General features: G+C 42.1%; 1 protein-coding gene across 1 annotated transcript in view; it reads left to right on the forward strand.

The window, feature by feature from the left end:
* The window catches only part of ATP7A (ATPase copper transporting alpha), a 109991-nt gene that overhangs the window by 75465 nt on the left and 10908 nt on the right, over positions 1 to 23618 (forward strand). Inside the window, exons 11-22 of the mRNA XM_067471685.1 lie at positions 1479 to 1712; positions 3298 to 3389; positions 6263 to 6390; positions 6527 to 6681; positions 10398 to 10532; positions 12300 to 12494; positions 12884 to 13066; positions 13225 to 13432; positions 14803 to 14949; positions 16950 to 17092; positions 21572 to 21775; positions 22011 to 22128. Coding sequence (XP_067327786.1) covers positions 1479 to 1712; positions 3298 to 3389; positions 6263 to 6390; positions 6527 to 6681; positions 10398 to 10532; positions 12300 to 12494; positions 12884 to 13066; positions 13225 to 13432; positions 14803 to 14949; positions 16950 to 17092; positions 21572 to 21775; positions 22011 to 22128 — 1942 coding nt within the window. The remainder of the gene's footprint in view (positions 1 to 1478; positions 1713 to 3297; positions 3390 to 6262; positions 6391 to 6526; positions 6682 to 10397; positions 10533 to 12299; positions 12495 to 12883; positions 13067 to 13224; positions 13433 to 14802; positions 14950 to 16949; positions 17093 to 21571; positions 21776 to 22010; positions 22129 to 23618) is intronic.

Genomic DNA, 23618 nt, shown 5'->3' on the forward strand with positions numbered 1-23618 from the left:
AGGCCGAATCTCCAAGCCAAACTGGCAAGGGGTCTCACGTAGATGTTGAAGAGAAGAGGGGAGAGAATTGCACCTTGGGGTATCCCACATAGGAGGGGGGAACTTTCAGAGACGGTCCATATATTCCACGCAGTGACTCCGATATCGGAGGAATGAACTGAACCAATTGAGGGCTTGACCGCAAACTCCGGACATGGCGAGACGGTGGATCATTGAATCGTAGTCAACGGTGTCAAACGCTGTGGTAAGATCGAAAAGTACCAGAAGTGCCGATCCGCCGCTATCAGACAGATGAAGTTCATCTGTAATAGCAACCAGGACCATCTCCGTACCATGATCCGGGCGAAAGCCTGACTGGAAAGGGTCCAGGCCAGCTGTGTCATCCAAAAATTGCTGCATTTGTCCCAATACAGCCTGCTCTGAATTGAATAGCCTTGTAGTTTCAAGGCTTGGTAGGCTTCTGATACGTAGACAAGAGGAGGCGAAGAAACACCACGTTTCTAGATGAGAACAAACAAGTGTTGTACTCCAAGGCTGGGAGCCACCACTGTTGTTAACACACTCTAATCCAAGGTAAAATATGAAAGTTTATTGAAGAATATATATGAAAAGCAATTTAGCAAACTAAAGTCCCAAATATCGGGAATAATCCACAGAATTCAAAGTACATGAGTAGCATAAAAAAACAGGAATACATAAGCAGAATAAAGCCAAAACATGACATTCAGGGGAAAATGCAACATGGAACTAGAAATTCCTTGACGTGACAGAAGTTCCATACTCAATAACCAAAGTTGCCTCGACTGGTGAAACAGTCTGCTGGTCTTGCTAATGTAGACAGAAAATCATGCCTTCTCCTCTGGAAAACCGGCAAGGACTTCTTGGCTAATAGGCATCTTAACCTTTGGAAACCCTCCTGAGAAGCTCTATGTTGATGGAATGTAAATCTCCTATCTAACTTCTGAGGATGATTGCCACAGATGGAGACGAAACATCAGAAGAGAATGCTTCTAGAACATGGCCAGACAGCCCAGAAAACCTACAACAACCTAGTGATTCCGGCCATGAAAGCCTTTGACAAGACCTCATAACCTCGGAGGATGCCTGCCATAGATGTGGGCAAAACGTCAGGAGAGAATGCTTCTGGAAAATGGCCGGACAGCCCGGAAAACTCACAGCAACCCAAAAGTGCATTCACTAGAGATTTTTAACAGTGGAGATGAGAGTCTCCTTGCTAGTCCTTAAAGGTTTGCGCGGTCTGTGTGGTACAACATGGTGTCTCAAGTAGCCTGGACCAAAGCCGTGTTGGGCTTTAGAAGTGAAATGAAACCAGCACCTTGAATTGGGCCTGAAAACAAATTGGGAGCCAGTGGAGCTGTTTCAATGGTGGCGGGGGCTAGTATTCTCCCTGGAATCAGATTTGTTTGTTTGCTTCTTCTGCCTTTTGGTTACGAAACGTGTCTTTGGCTTTGCTGCAGATCTTTGGGGGCTGGCACTTCTACATCCAGGCCTACAAAGCGCTGAAGCACCGGACGGCCAACATGGACGTGCTGATTGTCCTGGCCACCACCATTGCCTTTGTCTACTCCCTTGTTGTCGTCTTGGTGGCGATGGCCGAGAGGGCAAAGGTCAACCCCGTGACCTTCTTTGACACCCCGCCAATGCTCTTCGTCTTCATAGCCCTGGGACGATGGCTGGAGCACATTGCCAAGGTAAAGGGGTGCGGGGGGATTTATCTGACGGGGAAATATAGAAAAATAATCCCAATGCTGCTCCTTCAACTTATAATGATAACACCTCCACTACTACAGACTAGCTCACCAAAATATAGAGGGAGTATAGTTGCTGAACCAACTGTATATGTAAAATCTAGGAACTGGGAACCACTGGAACGGAGAGACTTAAAAATGATTCCTCAAAAGATTTCCGCTGCCACCATATTACTAATAAACAGGCTGAGGTATTTTTGAGAGGTTGTTAAAGCTGACTTGAATAGCATTTTGACCACAAAGGTATTCACATCAAGGAAAAATACAAAGACTCTACCAGTGGCTGGATCTGCAAGATTAGTAGAAATATACTGTGGTTAAAGAGGGAGGGAGAGGGAGGGAAGGTGGAGATAATGTAATATACACCAGTTTAAATTAGCATAATGTATTTAATATTTGTTGAATTATTCAGGTCTTATATGTGTAACACTTGGAATTTGGCTTACTGATCTGATATTTTTTTTAAAAAAGGTATTCACACTGAGGCTGGTATAAGTTGATAAAAATAACAAGAACGTTTATTGAACAGGCTTGAATAATTCAGGTACAAATGCTTAATGTTTCAGTAAAATGCTGGCATAAAAAGTTTGTGGTTGCGTTTGAGTAAAGATCTTTAAACTTCTGGGTTACAAGTCTTAAAAGTTTCAACACAGAAAATTACTTCAGGAAATGAATCTCTGAAATGAAAACTCCCAAAAATCCCCCTTTGGAATCTAGCCAAAACCCTGAACTAGCCTTCCTTAGGAAATGAACAGACCACTAACGGGGTGCTGTTCCACAAAACAGTATTCTAGCTATCTTCTCTATAGCTATTCTGAATACTACACAAAAGACTGACCCAAACTTCTTCTTCAAAAACTCAAACTGCTTTCGCTAACACCCACATTTCTTCTCTCTACCCGATCCAAAAACCAACTGGCAAACTGGGACCTCAAACCTCAGTTTAAAAGTCACTTTTTTTCCTTTAGATCACTTAGGCTCCGCCCTCATCTTCCTAACCAATCCTAGTCTTCTAACTTTCCCTCCAAGACTAGAGGCAAACCTAACCTGTCTCCCTGTCTCCCTTTCCCAAAATGGGTGCCGTGGTTTCGCCAGGCCCACTTCCTTAGGCTTAAGCTAGCCTGTTAAGTCGAGGGATTCATTACAGCATGCATGGGTTAAGGCAACATAAAACCTTATGATGGTTGTAGGACTTTTAAATCTGAAAACATCATATTATCACTAAATTTGGCAGAAGTGGTTTGCAAACTCATTTACTGCATTGAGTAGCAATGCCACAGAAAACAGACCTTCTCTTATACTTTACCCTACAAAGACCCTTTTGGCAACATAAAGCCTGATAAATGGGTCTGAAGCCGACTTCATTGTCTCTGTTGACAAATCTTTCTTTTGCTCTCTGTTTAGAACAAACTTAGAATTTAGACTTAACTCAGTCTCTGTTTTCTGCAGTCAGTATTTGTCTAAAAGGTGGCTTGCTTGCCTTCGATGTTGTTTTGAATGTAAAACATGTTGCTTTGGGCTTTCGTAGGGGAAAACCTCAGAAGCGCTCGCAAAGCTCATCTCGCTGCAAGCCACGGAGGCGACTGTTGTGACGCTGGGCTCAGACAACATCCTGCTGAGGTTGGTTGGGTTTTGCCTGCTTTTTCTTGAAACATTAAAAGAGGCCTGGGACAACGTATCACTACTTCAGTCCTTTCACAGGTGCCTTTTATGTGTGACGATGTGGGGGGTAAAATATTTCTCTTTTAAATCTTTTACTTGCCTTGTACTGAAACAGTTTCCCTTAAAAATTGGCTTTCTTGTGAGCTTTTACTTTGAGGCTTTATATCACAGGCTTGAGACACTCTTGTAGTAAACAAAGTAACAGAGTTTATTTATAGCTTCTGGCTCCAACGCTGATGGTTACATTTGTGTGTTCTGTTACAGTCTTGAAATCGTACATTCAATATCATTCACTTGGTTAACTTTTCCTATCAAACTTCAACTGTTTCAAATCATACATATAGTTTTGACAGAACTATATCCTGCCTTAAACAACACTGGCATTTCTTTATTTTCCTTAACACTTGAGCTCCATTTTCCTAACTGCTTTTCTCTCACAGAAGTTCCTAACTGTACCTCACAAACATGAATCCCTAACTGAATCTTTTCTGACTCTCTAACTGCCTATTCTTAAACCTAACTCCGCCCCTTTGGAATGTTCAGCTCTCTTCTCCCCAACTGCCATTCTGGCTCAGTGGCCTTTTCAAATCCTGGCCTACACTCATCTGCCTACGACCAATCAGCTGCACGTATGCAAATTAATCTTTCCCTACGTGGTTTTGCTGTGAAAACGCACATCTGGCATTTCTATGCTCCTTCCACTCTGGTTTCCTTTGATATCATGATCTGTATACATTGAATTTTGGCGAGAGTAGATTTCGCAGAAGTCCAGTCCCTTGTGCAAGGAACTTGCCCTCTAAAATATTCTTTAAGGATGTGCCAAGGCTGGAAGGAGCCTCAATGTGCACCGGTCCACTTACAAGTGCTGATTTATTGCATCTGTAGATTAGGACCAAGGGTATTTGTATGCAGATGACATCCAACTCTAGCACTCATTTCCACCAGATGCTAAGGAGGCTGTCCAAGTCCTCAACCGGTTCCCGGCCGCTGTGACGGTCTTGGTGACGGTGAGCAAATTGAAGTTGAACCCAGACAAGACAGAGGTCCTCCTGGTCAGTCACAAGGCCAAACAGGGAATAGGGTCACAACCTGTGCTGGACGGGGTTACACTCCCCCTGAAGACACAGGATTGCAGCTTGGACTCATCACTGAGCCTGGAATCCCAGGTTTCGGCGGTGCCAGGGGAGCGTTCGCACAATTAAAACTTGTGCACCAGTTACACTCTACCTTGGGAAGTCAGACTTAGCTACGGTGGTCCATGCTCTCGTTACATCTAGGATAGACTACTGCAACGCACTCTATGTGGGGTTGCCTTTGAAGACTGCTCAGAAGCTTCAAATAGTCCAACAAGAGGCAGCCAGGTTAATAACTGGGGCGGCATACAGGGAGCACACAACTCCCATGTTACGCCAGCTCCACTGGCTGCCAGTTTGCTACCGGGCACAATTCAAAGTGCTGGCTTTGACCTAGAAAGCCCTAAACCCTGTAAAGCATTCTGTCTCTACTGACTTCTAAAAGCATACTGTTTCTAAATTGCAGTCTGAGTCCTGAACAGTCCCAGATCTTGTCACATGGTCTGCAGCCCCTCCCACAACTTTGAGTTAAGGAAAACAGCATAAGAATACACACATATATGAGAGTAATCCAGAAACTAATGTTACAAGGCATGTAGCTCTCACGGGAATGTTGGTATCACTGCTGTGTAGTGGGAAGGCAGTGGAAGCGAATGAGCAGTGCCAGTCGTCAGTAGCTCATCAACTGGTATTGTGGTGAAGGTTAGAGATGAGCATCCTCATTCCGTTTCCCTCCAAGTGTGAAGTTCACGCTGTAATACGCTAATGCTCAGGGCATGAACGCCACTGCGATTCATCGCGAAGTTGTTTCAGGTTATGGAGAGGACATCATGTCAAGACAGTATGTGACAAAATGGTTGCAGAATTGTTAATTGTTGGTTGACGAGGCGATAAAACTGTTCCGACACACAGCCATTAAGCAATAAACCAAGTAGCTTTATTTACAGACTATCTACAAGTCTCTGTCTAGTTTGAAACTCCAATGGAGTCTCTAAGCATACTGTTCCTATTGAAATCTAAAGCAAAACTGTTTTAAATGGAGTCTGAGTCCTGAACAGGCCCAGACCTGATCACATGGTCTTCAGCCCCTCTCACAATATATCTTTCTATTCTGAGAGTCTAATATTGTCTCTGTCTAGTCTGAAACTCCATTGGAGTCTCTAAGCATACTGTTCCTATGGAAGTCTAAAGCAAAGCTGTTCTAAAATAGAGCCTGAGTCCTGAACAGGCCCAGACCTGATCACATGGTCTTCAACCCCTCTCACGACATATCTTTCTATTCTGAGAGTCTAATATTGTCTGTCTAGTCTGAAACTCCAGTGGAGTCTGTAAGCATATTGTTCCTATGGAAGTCTAAAGCAAAACTGTTTTAAAATGGAGTCTGAGTCCTGAACAGGCCCAGACCTGATCACATGGTCTTCAACCCCTCTCACAACATATCTTTCTATTCTGAGAGTCTAATATTGTCTCTGTCTAGTCTGAAACTCCATTGGAGTCTCTAGGCATACTGTTCCTATGGAAGTCTAAACAAAACTGTTTTAAAATTGAGTCTGAGTCCTGAACAGGCCCAGACCTGATCACATGGTCTTCAGCCCCTCTCACAACAAAGAGCCAAGGAAAAAAATGCATACCAATATACACATAGACAATACAGTAAGCAATTTGAATTATATACATAACCAATAACTAATATAGGAGGCTATAAGAAAGTTGCAATTCCCAAAAATTAATTGCAGAATTCACATGTACTCTTTGCAGCGAAGAGCAAGTGGATGTCGAACTGGTTCAGCGGGGCGACGTTATCAAAGTGGTCCCGGGGGGCAAGTTTCCGGTGGACGGCCGTGTCATCGAAGGGCATTCGATGGTGGACGAGTCACTCATCACAGGCAAGTTATATGTATTTTGTGCGTTGTGTTTGTGTGTAACTCTCTGAGGTGGTTGGGAAGAAGAGCGAGAAGGCAATGCTATATAGCATGGCGCTGAAATTTCACTCAGAGTATCTTCTTTGTCTCTGTTCCACAGGAGAAGCGATGCCCGTCACCAAAAAACCCGGCAGCACCGTCATTGCCGGTTCCATCAACCAGAATGGCTCCCTGCTGGTCTCCGCGACTCACGTTGGGGCCGACACCACTCTCTCCCAGATTGTCAAACTGGTGGAAGAAGCCCAAACCTCCAAGGTACTTTTCAAAAAGGATCAGAAATGTTTTCATCCTGTTTTCTTTGAAGGAAGCTTTGGCACAAAAGGCAAGAGAATAGTTAACTTCATCTTAGCAAATGTCCCCCCTGACCTTCTGGCAAGGAAACTAGTCCAATGTGGGCGAGGCAAAACTACGGTGAGGTGGATCTGGAATTGGTTAAGTGGACGAACACAGAGAGTGCTCACTAATGCTTCCTCTTCATCTTGGAAAGAAGTGACAAGTGGAGTGCCACAAGCAAGGTTCCGTCCTGGGCCCGGTCCTGTTCAACATCTTTATTAATGACTTAGATGAAGGGCTAGAAGGCAGGATCATCAAGTTTGCAGACGACACCAAATTGGGAGGGATAGCCAATACTCCAGAGGACAGGAGCAGGATTCAAAACGATCTTGACAGATTAGAGAGATGGGCCAAAACTAACAAAATGAAGTTCAACAGGGACAAATGCAAGATACTCCAAAGAACTTCTAACTGTGCTAAGACACAAAAGAGACCTGCACAAGAAGTGGAAAAAGGGAGAAACCACCAAAGAAGAATTCAAACAACTCCACTTTGGCAGAAAAAACGAAATGCAAAGATACAGAATGGGGGACAAGGCCTGGCTCGAGAGCAGTACGTGTGAAAAAGATCTTGGAGTCCTCGTGGGGAACAAGTTAAACATGAGCCAACAATGTGATGTGGCGGCAAAAAAAGCCAATGGGATTTTGGCCTGCATCAATAGGAACCTAGTGTCTAGATCTAAGGAAGTAATGCTACCCCTCTATTCTGCTTTGGTTAGACTACATCTGGAATATTGTGTCCAATTCTGGGCACCACAATTCCAGAGAGATATTGACAAGCTGGAATGTGTCCAGAGGAGGGCGACTCAAATGATCAAGGGTCTGGAGAACAAGCCCTATGAGGAGCGGCTTGGGGAGGTGGGCATGTTTAGCCTGAAGAAGAGAAGGCTGAGAGGAGATATGATAGCCATGTATAAATATGTGAGAGGAAGCCACAGGGAGGAGGGAGCAAGCTTGTTTTCTGCTTCCTTGGAGACTAGGACGCGGAACAATGGCTTCAAACTACAAGAGAGGAGATTCCATCTGAACATGAGAAAGAACTTCCTGACTGTGAGAGCCGTTCAGCAGTGGAACTCTCTGCCCCGGAGTGTGGTGGAGGCTCCTTCTTTGGAAGCTTTTAAGCAGAGGCTGGATGGCCATCTGTCAGGGGTGATTTGAATGCAATATTCCTGCTTCTTGGCAGAATGGGGTTGGACTGGATGATGGCCCAGGAGGTCTCTTCCAACTCTTTGATTCTATGATTCTATGAAAGAGAGAGAAACCCAAGTCTCTAGCAGGATTTGCCCCCTTGTGCCTGAATTGGCCAGAAAGACCCCCCCCCTTTTTTTTTTTTTTTTGGAAAATGGAAATCTCCTACTGCGGCCTATGAGGTAAGGATCACCACACATGGCCTTGTTAGAAGTCATAACCTTTTGAAAAATGATGCCATCGCCTCTTGGTAAAAAGCATGACCTGTTAAGAGTCATAACCTTTTGGCATTCATTCAAGGCAATTAGGTTTCTCAGTTGTTAGACTAATAAACATAAGATACTGCATGGACTAGCACCTGCATGGTTAAAAACTAGATAAAACCAAGTAAATACAGCATTATTAAAACTTAAGCAGGGAACATCTTAGATATAAACAACTACTTCAGCTTGGGCTGGTGCTTTAACATAATGTCAATATATGTGTGTGTGTGTGTGTATGTATGTGTAGATAGATAGATAGATAGTGTGAAGGAGTCGTTAAACTGCTGCCACCAATTGTGAAGAAGAGCGTATTAATGCCACCGAATGCCACCAAATGTGAAAGTGTGAGTGGTAAAACACCCACTACCACCTAATCTATGAGGGAAGCTGGGCAACGATCAATATCAGCCTAGGAACTATTTTATAAAGGAACTGTTAATTACAGAAGCCTTTGTTTCAGTGATAGCGTAGCGTTTACTTTCCTGGCTTGACTTTACTATCGCAGGCTGTTCAGCTTATAAGAAACTATATCAGGCAAGACTTGAGGAGAACAGTAACAAGTTTATTTTAATAGCAGTATAATAAGTTTAACTGTTTCTTCAAAAGAGGCACAAATCTTGATGGTTACAATAGTAATGTTTCATGAGTAATCTCAGGCACAGTCTTCAAGAAGTTTCTTTAAGCAGATGTAACCCTTCTGGACAACTGCCCTAATATAACAACTAAGCTAAAAGGCTTATTTTCACAGAATTCCCTATAGCACACTGGCTACAGACACATTCCCTGAATCTCCACCTAGAGACTCAGTGTTCTCTCAGTAGCTCTCCAGCCACTGACTAATTCCCTGTTTCTCCCACTAGAGAAATCAGGCCCTTCCTGTAGCTCACCGGCTTACAACTACATTCCCTGAATCTCCACCCTGAGACTCAGTGTTCTCTCAGTAGCTCTCCGGCCACTGACTAATTCCCTGTTTCTCCCACTAGAGAAATCAGGCCCTTCCTGTAGCTCACCGGCTTACAACTACATTCCCTGAATCTCCACCCTGAGACTCAGTGTTCTCTCAGTAGCTCTCCGGCCACTGACTAATTCCCTGTTTCTCCCACTAGAGAAATCAGGCCCTTCCTGTAGCTCACCGGCTTACAACTACATTCCCTGAATCTCCACCCTGAGACTCAGTGTTCTCTCAGTAGCTCTCCGGCCACTGACTGACTTTTTAAAACACAGCTGCCTCATGAAGAGGGAATTTGCTCTGCTCCTGTTGCTATGGCAACTCAGCTAACACCAAGCCACCCTCTCCCACAAAACATAATCTCCCATACTTACCATCCCTAAACCACTGTCCAAACTACACATAACTAAAGAAATAAAACTTACACATCGTCACAGATAGATAGATAGATAGATAGATAGTGTTGGGGTTCAGCCTGGGTCTGAACCTGAACCTGATTCTCTGATTGTATTTCCTGATGCTACTGAAAATGTATTTTTCCCTGATGGTAATGATCATGTTGATTCTGAGGTTAGTATAGAAGAAACTCCTGCAGGCCTTGAAGGCTTGGAAAGCGAAACTACCCATTCTGATGAGACAAGCGGTGATAGCTCTCCAGAGTAGCTAACACCTGGCATCCTTAATGAGAATAGAAAAGGGCAAATTTGGAAAAACAGGAGTGAATCGCAGAGTCTGCAAAGGTCAACCAGATTAAGGGAAAAAGAAGCACAGGCTTCAAAGCCGGGAGGCGTGTCACGAAACAGTTTCTTCAGCTTTAAGTGCCTCTCGTCGAGTTGACGCGTTAGATCAGGCATCGTTTAGACTGAGGCATTACCTTGGCAGATTCCCCATTTCCCGTGGCCTACAACCCAAGAGGCTTCTAGTGCTCCAAGTATGGTTAGTGGAATGCTAACAGATTCCAGGTTTTTACAGTGTTGCTTTTGGAATTTTGATCTAGTTCACAGGTATTCCTGACTGCTGAATTTTACTGTGGCTTTTTGACTTTGCATTTTCCTCTATTTTGTAACCATTTTTCATCAATAAAAAGGGATTTTTTTTCCTACAGTCAAGTGTGGTGGATGGTTATCTTAGGGTCTCGTTTCCTGCTTCTGGGTTGCAACAGATAGATATAAGCAGTATGTTGAAGCACCGGCCCAAGCTCCTGTTTTGACTCCTTGCTTCTTTCTCTCCCTGTTTCAGGCTCCAATTCAACAGTTTGCTGACAAAATCAGTGGCTACTTCGTTCCTTTTATCGTTGGCGTTTCGGTGCTTACCCTGTTTGCCTGGATAGTGATTGGGTTTGTCGACTTCGAAATTGTGGAGACCTACTTCCCTGTAAGTCTGTGATGTGTGTGACTCCTTTTGACGCTTTTCCGAAGACATTTACAGTGGGAAATGGAGCTGCAAGATTGCCTCCCGTCAGCTCTGTTATCGTGCTCTGTGTTCGTTTTGCTTTCTGTGACCTCTGGAAGATTGTTATGAACTATTATGCAGAGTCACTAAATATGATCTAAAGTTCAGATATATCATATATACTCGAGTATAAGCCGACCCGAATATAAGCTGAGGCACCTAATTTTACCACAAAAAGCTGGGAAAACGAATTAACTCAAGTATAAGCCAAGGGTGGGAAATGCAGCAGCTACATGTAAATTTCAAAATAAAAATGAATACCAATAAAATAACATTAATTGAGGCATCCAGAGGTGACATGTTTTTGAATATTTACATAAAACTGTAAATTAAGATAAGACTGTCCAGCTCTAATTAAACTGTTATTCTAACCGTCTTCAACCTAAATGTGCTTACGTATTGTGACGATGTGTAGATTTTATTCCTTTGGTTATGTGTAGTTTGGACAATGGTTTAGGGATGGTAAGTATGGGAGATTATGTTTTGTTGGAGAGAGTGGCTTGATGTTAGCTAAGTTGCCATAGCAACAGGGGCGGAGCCAACCGCCTCTTCAGAGGCAGCTGTGTTTTAAAAAGTCAGTCAGTGGCCGGAGAGCTACTGAGAGGACACTGAATCTTTTGGTGGAGATTCAGGGAATGAGTCAGTGGCCGGAGAGCTACTGAGAGGACACTGAATCTTTTGGTGGAGATTCAGGGAATGTGTCTGTAGCCAGTGTGCTATAGGAAAAAACTGAATCTCTTGGAGATTCAGGGAATCAATTGGTGACCAAAGTGGTTGCAGAGAAGGACGCGGTACAGGGGGTTGTTGATTCTGAATTAAGAATCAAGGTTTGGCTGGGTTTAAGCCTGTTGTGCCAGCTGTGAAACCTTATGAAGTGTTTGCCTGAGTTTACTCATGAAACCTTTCCAATGTATCCATCAAGATTTGTGCCTCTTTTGAAGAACAGTTATACATTGTTATACTCCTGTTAAAATAAACTTGTTACTGTTTTCCTCAAGCCTGGCCTGATACAGTTCCTTATAAGCTGAACAGCCTAGAATAGTAAAGTCAAGCCAGGAAAGTAAACGCTATGCTATCACTGAAACAAAGCCTTCTGTAATTAACAGTTCCTTTGTAAAGTAGTTCCTAGGCTGATATTGATCGTTGCCCAGCTTCCCTCATAGATTAGGTGGCAGTGGGTGTTTTACCACGCGCGCCTTCACATTTGGTGGCATTCGGTGGCATTAATACAGTCTTCTTTACAATTGGTGGCAGCAGTTTAATAACGACTTCCTCACACGTATCCTTCCAAAAATAATAGTAAAATAATAAATGTAATAATAATAATAATAATAGAGTAAAATAATGGAAATGTAGTAACAGCAATCCTAGAGTAAAATAATAAATGTAATAATAATAAAAATAATAACAATAATAGAGTAAAATAATGGAAATGTAATAACAGCAATAATAGAGTAAAATAATAAATGTAATAATAATAATAGAGTAAAATAATAAATGTACTAATAAAGAATGTAAAATGATAAATGTAATAAAAGTAATAATAAAGGCAGGCCGTTCTTCTGTTTCCGCCATCTGCTTCTCTGGCCCTGGAACTCAACAAAAAAGCTCCTGTTTTGTAGTAGGTTTCCTATAATTTAGCTGAAATGCAAGCTTAAGACCCCTTTTCTTCCTCTGCATCCACCACAGGGTTACAATAAGAGCATCTCCAAAGCCGAGGTGGTCATCCGCTTCGCTTTCCAGGCCTCCATTACCGTGCTGTGCATCGCCTGCCCTTGCTCCCTGGGACTAGCAACTCCAACCGCGGTGATGGTGGGGACCGGAGTTGGAGCGCAAAATGGCATCTTGATCAAAGGCGGAGAGCCGCTGGAGATGGCGCACAAGGTAGGAAAGGGGTTGTCCTTAAGGAACCCAGTGGCAGGGGTCTGTTGACAAACATAATGTTGCACTCCAGAGCTGGAAACAGGGCCCTCTTGTCATTAATATAACACACCTTGGTTTAGGAAAAATGCAATCCTTTTTATTTATTTTGGGACCGGAAAATGAACGGCAGCCAATGGAGCTCCTTAAACAAGAGGGTTGACCTCTCTCTGTAAAGAGCACCAGTTAACAACCTGTTCGCCGCCCGTTGGACCAGTTGGAATTTCCGGGCCGTTTTCAAGGGTAGCCCCATGTAGAGCGCATTACAGTAGTCCGATCTGGAGGTGACCAAGGCATGGACCACCCTTCTTGCAGGTAAAAAAGATCCTCAGTCTCTTAACGTTGTGTTGCAGGTGAAGATTGTGGTGTTTGATAAGACCGGGACTATCACTCATGGCACACCGGTGGTGATGCAACTGAAGATGTTGGTTGAGAGCAACCGGATGCCACGCAATACAATCCTGGCGCTGGTGGGGACGGCGGAGAGCAGCAGCGAGCACCCTCTGGGGGCGGCCATCACCAAGTATTGCAAACAGGTAGGAGTCCGATGAGGTTGCTTGGCTCAGAAGAGGAAGGACGGAACTGTGAGGCCTATCTCACACAGAGGCTTCTCTCACAGACTAGGGCCTATCTCACACTGTGAGTTTTCTCTCAGAAAGGCCCAAGGTCAGTTGAATATGGTCCTCCCCATCAGGAATTGAACACTGAGACCCTTGGAACCTGCACGGATTTCCAAGTGGTCCCCGGCTGCGGCATCCGCTGCAAGGTCACCAACATCGAATCCCTGATCTACCGGAGGAGCGAGAGCCTCGAAGAGAACAACGTGAGGAACGCTGCCCTGGTGAACATCGACGACGGGGAGCCAATGCAGCCCGCCTTGATTATCGATGAACAGCTGCCAAGTGAGGAGGCTTTTCTTTGTAGTAAAATAATATCGTCGCACTATTTACAAGAACAAACTTTCCATAACACAAACAAGGTTCTTTATACTTCCTTCTTTGCTTCCACGCTGGACTTCTTTCTCATGCAGATAAATAGTTTCACTCCCACAGAGCCTCCTCTCACACCGAAATTACATACTGGCTTCACATAGTAGCTTTACACACAGCTTTACACACGAGGCTTTTAACCTGGGGCTTCTTTCACCAAACCTTCTCACACTAGGCCTTCTCACAGACTAAGGCCTACCTCAGATAGAGGCTTATAGAGTACGGCCTACCTCACGCTGTGAGGTCTATCTCACACAGAGGCTTCTCTCACAGACTGAGGCCTACATCAAACTGTGAGGCCTACCTCACACAGAGGCTTCTCTCACAGACTAAGGCCTACGTCATACTGTGAGGCCTACCTCACACAGAGGCTTTTCTCACAGACTAAGGCTTACCTCACACAGAGGCTTCTCTCACAGACAAAGGCCCACTTCACACTGTGACACCTAACGCACACAGAGGCTTCTCTCACAGATGAAGGCCTACGTCATACTGTGAGGCCTACCTCACACAGAGGCTTCTCTCACAGACAAAGGCCCACTTCACACTGTGAGGCCTAACGCACACAGAGGCTTCTCTCACAGACTGAGGCCTACATCAAACTGTGAGGCCTACCTCACACAGAGGCTTCTTTCACAGACTAAGGTGTACGTCATACTGTGAGGCCTGCCTCACATAGAAGCCTCTCTCACAGACTAAGGCCTATGTCATACTGTGAGGCCTACCTCACACAGGTTTCTCTCACAGACTAAGGCCTACTTCACACTGTGAGGCCTATCTCACACAGAGGCTTCTCTCACAGACTAAGGCCTATGTCATACTGTGAGGCCTACCTCACACAGAGGCTTCTTTCACAGACTAAGGCCTATGTCATACTGTGAGGCCTATCTCACACAGAGGCTTCTTTCACAGACTAAGGCCTACGTCATACTGTGAGGCCTGCCTCACACAGAGGCTTCTCTCACAAACTAAGGCCTACGTCATACTGTGAGGTCTACCTCACACAGAAGCTTCTCTCACAGACTAAGGCCTACTTCACACTGTGAGGCCTACCTCACACAGGAGACTAAGGCCTACCTCACATTGTGAGGCCTCCTCTCACAGACTGAGACCTTTCTCCCACTGAGGTTTTCCTCAGACTGAGAGCTGCTAAGCTATATTGAAGTGCAGATTTTGCTGAGTCATTGCATCCATTTAACTCTTTCGGTGTTTGACTCACACTTTCTTAATTAAAAATACGTAGGCGACACTAAAATATGATGGCGCCACTGTTTCTCTTTCAGCCACATGGAATCGTCACAAATACTCCGTTCTCATTGGGAACCGGGAGTGGATGTCTCGGAACGGCCTCCAGGTCAAGAACGACGTGGACCACGCCATGACCGAGCACGAGCGACGCGGGCGCACCGCTGTTCTTGTGGCCGTGGACGGTAAGCCTGGGTGCAAACAACAGTGTTGAGCATTTTACATGGAAGACATTGAGGAATTGGAGAAAGGAATTCATTTTCTCATTAGGGAGTTGTAGTTGATGGGATTTATAGTTCACCTACAATCAAACAGCATTCTGAATTCCACCAACGATGGAATTGAACCAAACTTGGTATACAGAACTCCCATAACCAAGAGAAAATACTGGAAGGGTTTGGTGGGCGTTGACCTTGAGTTTGGGAGTTGTAGTTCACCGACATCCAGAGAGCACTGTGGACTCAAACAATGATGGATCTGGACCAAACTTGGCATGAATACTCAATATGCCCAAATGTGAACACTGGTGGAGGTTCGGGGAAATAGACCTAGACATTTGGGAGTTGTAGTTGCTGGGATTTATAGTTCACCTACAATCAAAGAGCATTGCTATTGCTATTGTTTTAATGTTATTGTTTTGCTTTATGAGTTTAGAGAGAAGGAAGCCTTCCCTCCCTCTTTCTTTCCTTCCTTCCCTCTTTCTCTCCTCCTTTCCCTTTTTTCTTTCCTTCTCCCCTTCCTTCCTTCTTTAACTTTCCTTCCTTCCCCCTTTTTCTTTCCCTTCTCTTTGTCTCCTTTCTTCCTTCTCTACCTCTTTCCTTCCTTCCTTCTCTCTTTGCTTCCATGCTTCCTTCTCCCTTTCCTTCTTTCCTTCCCTCCTTCTTTCCCTCCCTCTTTCCTTCCTTCTTTCCCTATTTCTTTCCTTCTCTCCTTCCTTCCTTCTCTAACTTTCCTTCCCTCCCTCTTTCTCTCCCTTCTTCCTTCTCTACTTCTTTCCTTCCTTCCTTCCTTCCTTCCTTCCTTTTCTCTTTGCTTCCATGCTTCCTTCTCCCTTTCCTTCCTTCCTTCCCTCCCTCTTTCTCTCCGTCTTTCCCTTTTTCCTTTCCTTCTCCCCTTCCTTCCTTCTCTAACTTTCCTTCCTTCCCCCTTTTTCTTTCCCTCCCTCTTTGTCTCCTTTCTTACTTCTCTCCCTCTTTCCTTCCTTCCTTTTCTCTTTGCTTCCATGCTTCCTTCTCCCTTTCCTTCTTTCCTTCTCCCGCTCTTTCTCTCCTTCTTTCACTCCCTGTTTTCTTCCTTCTTTCCCTTTTTCTTTCCTTCTCTCCTTCCTTCCTTCTCTAACTTTCCTTCTTTTCCTTTTTCTTTCCCTTCCTCTGTCTCCTTTCTTCCTTCTCTACCTCTTTCCTTCCTTCCTTCTTTCTTTGCTTCCATGCTTCCTTCTCCTTTGCCTTCTTTCCTTCCTTCCCTCTTTCTTCTTCCCCTCCCTCTTTCCTTCCTTCTTTCCCTATTTCTTTCCTTCTCCCCTTCCTTCCTCCTCTAACTTTCCTTCCCCCTTTTTCTTTCCCTCCCTCTGTCTCCTTTCTTCCTTCTCTACCTCTTTCCTTCCTTCTCTCTTTGATTCTATGCTTCCTTCTCCCTTTCCTTCTTCCCTTCCCTCTTTCTCTCCTTCTTTTCCTCCCTCTTTCTTTCCTTCTTTCCCTTTTTTCTTTCCTTTTCCCCTTCCTTCTCTAACTTTCCTTCCTTCCCCCTTTTTCTTTGCCTCCCTGTTTGTCTCCTTTCTTCCTTCTCTACCTCTTTCCTTCCTTCCTTCTCTCTGCTTCCATGCTTCCTTCTCCCTTTCCTTCTTTCCTTCCCTCCCTCTTTTTCTCCTTCCTTCCCTTTTTCTTTCCCTCCCTCTTTCTCTCCTTTCTTCCTTCTTTCCCTCTTTCCCTCCTTCCTTCTCTCTTTGCTTCCATGCTTCCTTCTCCCTTTCCTTCTTTCCTTCCCCTGCTCTTTCTCTCCTTCTTTCCCTATTTCTTTCCTTCTCCTCTTTCTTCCTTCTCTAACTTCCTTCCCCCTTTTTCTTTTCCTCCCTCCTTCTCTCCTTCCTTCCTTCTCTCTTTGCTTCCATGCTTCCTTCTCCCTTTCCATTTCCTACCATCCAGAAACGGAGGAGAATAATGGCAACCTGTTCCTGGTGTCTTTCTAGGCGAACTCTGCGGCTTGGTAGCCATTGCTGATACGGTGAAACCCGAAGCGGAGCTGGCGGTCCGTACGTTGAAGGCGATGGGCTTGGAAGTCATCTTAATGACTGGTGACAACAGCAAGACGGCAAGGTCCATTGCTTCTCAGGTACACCTCCGTGTCCCGCGAGCTGACCTATCACCACAAATGGGGGTGCCATAGACACACAACATATATAGACAGACACACAGAGGTCAACAACAAGCTTCACAAACTGGTCGGCAGCTCACTCTGACCCGGGCTGGCTTTGAACTCATGACTTTTTGGTCAGTATTGATCTTAATGTACATATACATGGCAAACATTCAATGCCATAGACACACAACATATATAGACTGACACACAGAGGTCGACAACAAGCTTCACAAACTGGTCGGCAGCTCACTCTCACCCGGGCTGGCTTTGAACTCATGACTTTTTGGTCAGTAGTGATCTTAATGTACATATACATGGCAAACATTCAATGCCATAGACACACAACATATATAGACTGACACACAGAGGTTGACAGCAAGCTTCACAAACTGGTCGGCAGCTCACTCTGACCCGGGCTGGCTTTGAACTCATGACCTTTTGGTCAGTAGTGATCTTAATGTACATATACATGGCAAACATTCAATGCCATAGACACACAACATATATAGACAGACACAGAGAGGTTGACAACAAGCTTCACAAACTGGTCGGCAGCTCACTCTGACCCGGGCTGGCTTTGAACTCATGACCTTTTGGTCAGTAGTGATCTTAATGTACATATACATGGCAAACATTCAATGCCATAGACACACAACATATATAGACAGACGCACAGAGGTTGACAACAAGCTTCACAAATTGGTCGGCAGCTCACTCTGACCCGGGCTGGCTTTGAACTCATGACTTTTTGGTCAGTAGTGATCTTAATGTACATATACATGGCAAACATTCAATGCCATAGACACACAACATATATAGACAGACGCACAGAGGTTGACAACAAGCTTCACAAACTGGTCGGCAGCTCACTCTGACCCGGGCTGGCTTTGAACTCATGACCTTTTGGTCAGTAGTGATCTTAATGTACATATACATGGCAAACATTCAATGCCATAGACACACAACATATATAGACAGACGCACAGAGGTTGACAACAAGCTTCACAAATTGGTCGGCAGCTCACTCTGACCCGGGCTGGCTTTGAACTCATGACTTTTTGGTCAGTAGTGATCTTAATGTACATATACATGGCAAACATTCAATGCCATAGACACACAACATATATAGACAGACACAGAGAGGTTGACAACAAGCTTCACAAACTGGTCGGCAGCTCACTCTGACCCGGGCTGGCTTTGAACTCATGACTTTTTGGTCAGTAGTGATCTTAATGTACATATACATGGCAAACATTCAATGCCATAGACACACAACATATATAGACAGACACAGAGAGGTTGACAGCAAGCTTCACAAACTGGTCGGCAGCTCACTCTGACCCGGGCTGGCTTTGAACTCATGACTTTTTGGTCAGTAGTGATCTTAATGTACATATACATGGCAAACATTCAATGCCATAGACACACAACATATATAGACTGACACACAGAGGTCGACAACAAGCTTCACAAACTGGTCGGCAGCTCACTCTGACCCGGGCTGGCTTTGAACTCATGACTTTTTGGTCAGTAGTGATCTTAATGTACATATACATGGCAAACATTCAATGCCATAGACACACAACATATATAGACAGACACACAGAGGTTGACAACAAGCTTCACAAACTGGTCGGCAGCTCACTCTGACCCGGGCTGGCTTTGAACTCATGACCTTTTGGTCAGTAGTGATCTTAATGTACATATACATGGCAAACATTCAATGCCATAGACACACAACATATATAGACTGACACACAGAGGTCGACAACAAGCTTCACAAACTGGTCGGCAGCTCACTCTCACCCGGGCTGGCTTTGAACTCATGACTTTTTGGTCAGTAGTGATCTTAATGTACATATACATGGCAAACATTCAATGCCATAGACACACAACATATATAGACAGACACACAGAGGCTATTTAATATTCCAGCTTCTGGCCACCAGGGGAGCTGTTGCTTCACCGTCCGTTTGTGACACTGATGAAGTACTTCCTCATTCTTTGCATACTTACTGGAGATTTTTATGGCCTCGTAAATTAGTTAAATTAGCCCCCCCACAAAGTGGTACCTAAATTTCCTATTTGACAGATGCAACAGTCTTCCAGGCTGCAAAGGTCGACAACAAGCTTCACAATTTTGGTCGGGAGCTCACTCCGACCCGGGCTGGCTTCGAACCCATGACCTTTCGGTCAGTAGTGGATCTTAATCTTAATGTAGCTGACTCACAGCCAGCTGCGCCACAATTACACACCAGGAAGGGATACCATGAGTTTTTTTTTAATGCTCTTAACAACCACCCTGCCAGTCTACACAGAGAAGCCATTGAAATCAACAAGCATGTGAACAGTTTCAACAGAAAGGAGGAAACCATGAAAATGAACACAAACTGGCTAACAGTATTTTAAAAACTCTAAAATCAGGAAGTAAAATCAGGCCAGAGTGAAGGGAGAGGGGGCCAGGGGACATATGATATGATATGATATGATATAATATATAAATAAAAATGTAATGTTAGTTTGTGGGATTAACATAACTCAAAAACCACTGAATGAATTGACACCAAATTTGGACACAATACACCTAACTGTCCAATTAGTGTCCATCACCCCTAAAAACACACACAAAAAATCCCCAAAACACCATATATACATATACACATACACTCATATACATATACACATGCAAACATTCGTATATATATGCACAAATACACACAAATATACACATATACACACACATACATATACATTCACACATATATACACATGCACACACAAATATACATATATACATGTCATAAGTACTTTTAAAAATATTAAATAGGTTCTTGTATTCTGCTTTTTGTGAGACAGGTTGCATTCGGCACTTTCAGAGAAAAAATAGACAGACTCCAGTACTAGGTTTTATAATAATTATATTGGTTACATAGAAAAAGGGGAATATTGCATTAACATTTACACATATACTCTAACATTCAATCATCATCCATTCATTCATCAAGCATTCTTACCATTCTTCTTGCTGAAGATGATCAGCTTCTTGAGAGGAGGCAGCAGTTCACGATGGCGTTCAGAAATGGTGTTCAGTTGATCTGACACACTCTCTGAGAGAGAAGGGTCCTTTTATGTAGTATTTCCTGTTGATGTGGTTCTGAAAGTTGTAGATTACTGACAGACGGATTCCATCAGTTCTTGGACAGATGTTGATTCTGATTGATTGGCTTTCCTTATCCAGGAGCCCTGTAAACATTTCTGTAAGGAGTCATAGTGTTGACTTCCTTACTTAAGAGAACCATTGTCTTTGGCAATGTAAACAAGTTGTTTTTCCACCAAGAGTTAATCAAGTCAGGATGTCAACAGTTCTCAAATCTCATCAGCAATTTTTAATTAGTCCACAAGTCCTTTGCCTCTGTCTTGTAGTTTTCCAGGCCTCATTCCTTAGAATGGTATCTTCAGCCCAGTTGGGCCACATTCATACGCCTTTCATACAATCTCACTCAAACCATACAGCATATTTTATCATGACATATTCACATATACATATACACATGCACATATACATATATACATATACACATACATACACACATATATACACACAAATATGCATACAGGCAAGCACACACATATACACAATATGCATCTACACATATAAACACAGAAATACACAAATATATACAAACACACACATATATACACCCATATATGTGTGTGTGTGTGTGTGTATACACACACACATACACGCAAACACACATATATACACAAATTTAAACACACACAAAACACATATACACAGACTGGGCTACAGCAAAACGTGGTAGGGGACGGCTAGTAACATAAGCTGTCTTTAACACTTTGACCACAAAGGTATTCACACTGAGGCTGGTATAAGTTGATAAAAATAACAAGAACGTTTTTTGAACAGGCTTGAAATATTTCAGGTACAAATGCTTAATGGTTTCAGTAAAATACTGGCATAGAAAGCTTGTGGTTGCGTTAGAGTCAATATTTTAAAAACTTCCGGGTTACAAGTCTTCAAAGTTCCACCACAGAAAATGACCTCAGGAAATGAATCTCTGATAGTAACTCCCAAAAATGCCCCTTAGGAATCTAGCCAAATACCCTGAACTAGACTTCCTTAGGAAATGGACAGACTGCTCCAAACAGTATTCTAGCTATATTCTCAATAGCTATTCTGAATACTACACACAAGACTGACCCAAAGTGCTCTAAATAACACCCACGCTTCTTCTCTCTACCCTTTCCAAACACCAACTGGCAAACTGGGAACTCAAATCTCAGTTTAAAAGTCACTTTTTTCCTTTAGATCACTTAGGCTCTTGAGTTTCCCTGAGTTTTTTTCACAGTTCTGGCTCTGTGTTCCTGGCGATTGCAGCTCTTCTGTCTCCGTTTCGATCTTGGCTTCCCTTGCCGCCTCTTCTTTTGCAGGTGGGCATCTCCAAAGTGTTTGCCGAGGTGCTGCCTTCGCACAAAGTGGCCAAAGTGAAGCAGCTGCAGGACGAAGGGAAGCGGGTGGCCATGGTGGGCGATGGGATCAACGACTCCCCGGCTCTTGCCATGGCCAGCGTGGGCATCGCCATCGGCACCGGCACCGACGTGGCCATCGAGGCGGCCGACGTGGTCTTGATCAGGGTGAGTCACGCAGAGACGGATAAGCCTCTGTCCTTGCATTTAAAAAAATCATTCCACAGATATATAAACCCCTCTCGCCTAGTTTCCAACAGACCTCACAACATCTGCCACAGATGCAGGCGAAACGTCAGGAGAGAATGCTTCTCTAACATGGCCACACAATCCAGAAAATTCACAACAACCCACTGATTCCAACCATAATGGCCTTGTACTAACGTCATTGCTTCCTTGACAGAACGATTTGCTGGATGTCGTGGCAAGTATTGATCTATCGCGGAAGACTGTCAGAAGGATACGGATCAACTTTGTCTTTGCCCTCATTTACAACCTGGTTGGCGTCCCGGTAGCTGCTGGTACGTACCTGAATCCCTTAGTTTTATTATTTTCTTCTTTTTCTTCTTCTTCTTATTTATACCTTAACAATATTTTACTGTATTATTATTATTATTATTTCATTTTGTTATTTTACTCTATTTATTATTAGTGCATTTATTATTTTACTTTATTACATTTACATTATTTTACTTTATTATTATTATGATTTCATTTTGTTATTTTACTCTATTTATTATTATTATTACATTTATTATTTTACTCTATTTACTATTAGTGCATTTATTATTTTACTTTATTATTACATTTACATTTTTACTCTATTATTATTATTATTATTTCATTTTGTTATTTTACTCTATTTATTATTAGTGCATTTATTATTTTACTTTATTATTACATTTACATTATTTTACTTTATTATTATTATGATTTCATTTTGTTATTTTACTCTATTTATTATTATTCTTACATTTATTATTTTACTCTATTTATTATTAGTGCATTTATTATTTTACTTTATTATTACATTTACATTATTTTACTCTATTATTATTATTATTATTATTATTTCATTTTGTTATTTTACTCTATTTAATATTATTATTATTTCATTTATTTTTACTCTATTTATTATTATTATTGCGTTTATTATTTTACTTTATTGTTACATTTACATTATTTTACTCTATTATTATTTTTATTACATTTATTATTATACTCTATTTATTATTAGTGCATTTATTATTTTACTCTATTATTATTATTATTTCATTTATTATTTTACTCTATTTATTATTAGTGCATTTATATTTATTATTTTACTCTATTTATTATTATTATTGCGTTTATTATTTTGCTTTATTGTTACATTTACATTATTTTACTCTATTATTATTTTTATTACATTTGTTATTTTACAATATTATTATTATTGCATTTATTATTTTACTTTATTACATTTACATTATTTTACTCTATTATTATTTTTATTACATTTATTATTTTACTCTATTCATTATTGCATTTATTATTTTATTTTATTATTACATTTACATTATTTTACTCCACTATTTTTATTACATTTATTATTTTACTCTATTATTATTGTTACTATTGTGTTTATTTTATTGTATTATTAATACATTTATTTTACTCCATTATGATAGTTATTATTACATTTATTATTTTACTCTATTAATTATTATTATATTTATTATTTTACTCTATTATTTATTTATTTATTTATTTACTTTGCTTGTATACCGCAGTTTCTCAGCCCGTAGGCGACTCAACGCAGTTCACAATAGTATTATTGTTACTATTGTGTTTATTTTATTACATTTATTTTACTCTATTTATTATTATTATATTTATTATTTTACTTTATTATTACATTTACATTATTTTATTATTATTTCATTTATTATTTTGCATTATTATTATTATTATTATTATTATTATTATTATTACATTTATTTGATTTTACTGCTCCCGGGGCGGCTTACAT

Source organism: Anolis sagrei, chromosome 10, assembly GCF_037176765.1.
Source record: "Anolis sagrei isolate rAnoSag1 chromosome 10, rAnoSag1.mat, whole genome shotgun sequence".
Classification (NCBI taxonomy): domain Eukaryota; kingdom Metazoa; phylum Chordata; class Lepidosauria; order Squamata; family Dactyloidae; genus Anolis; species Anolis sagrei.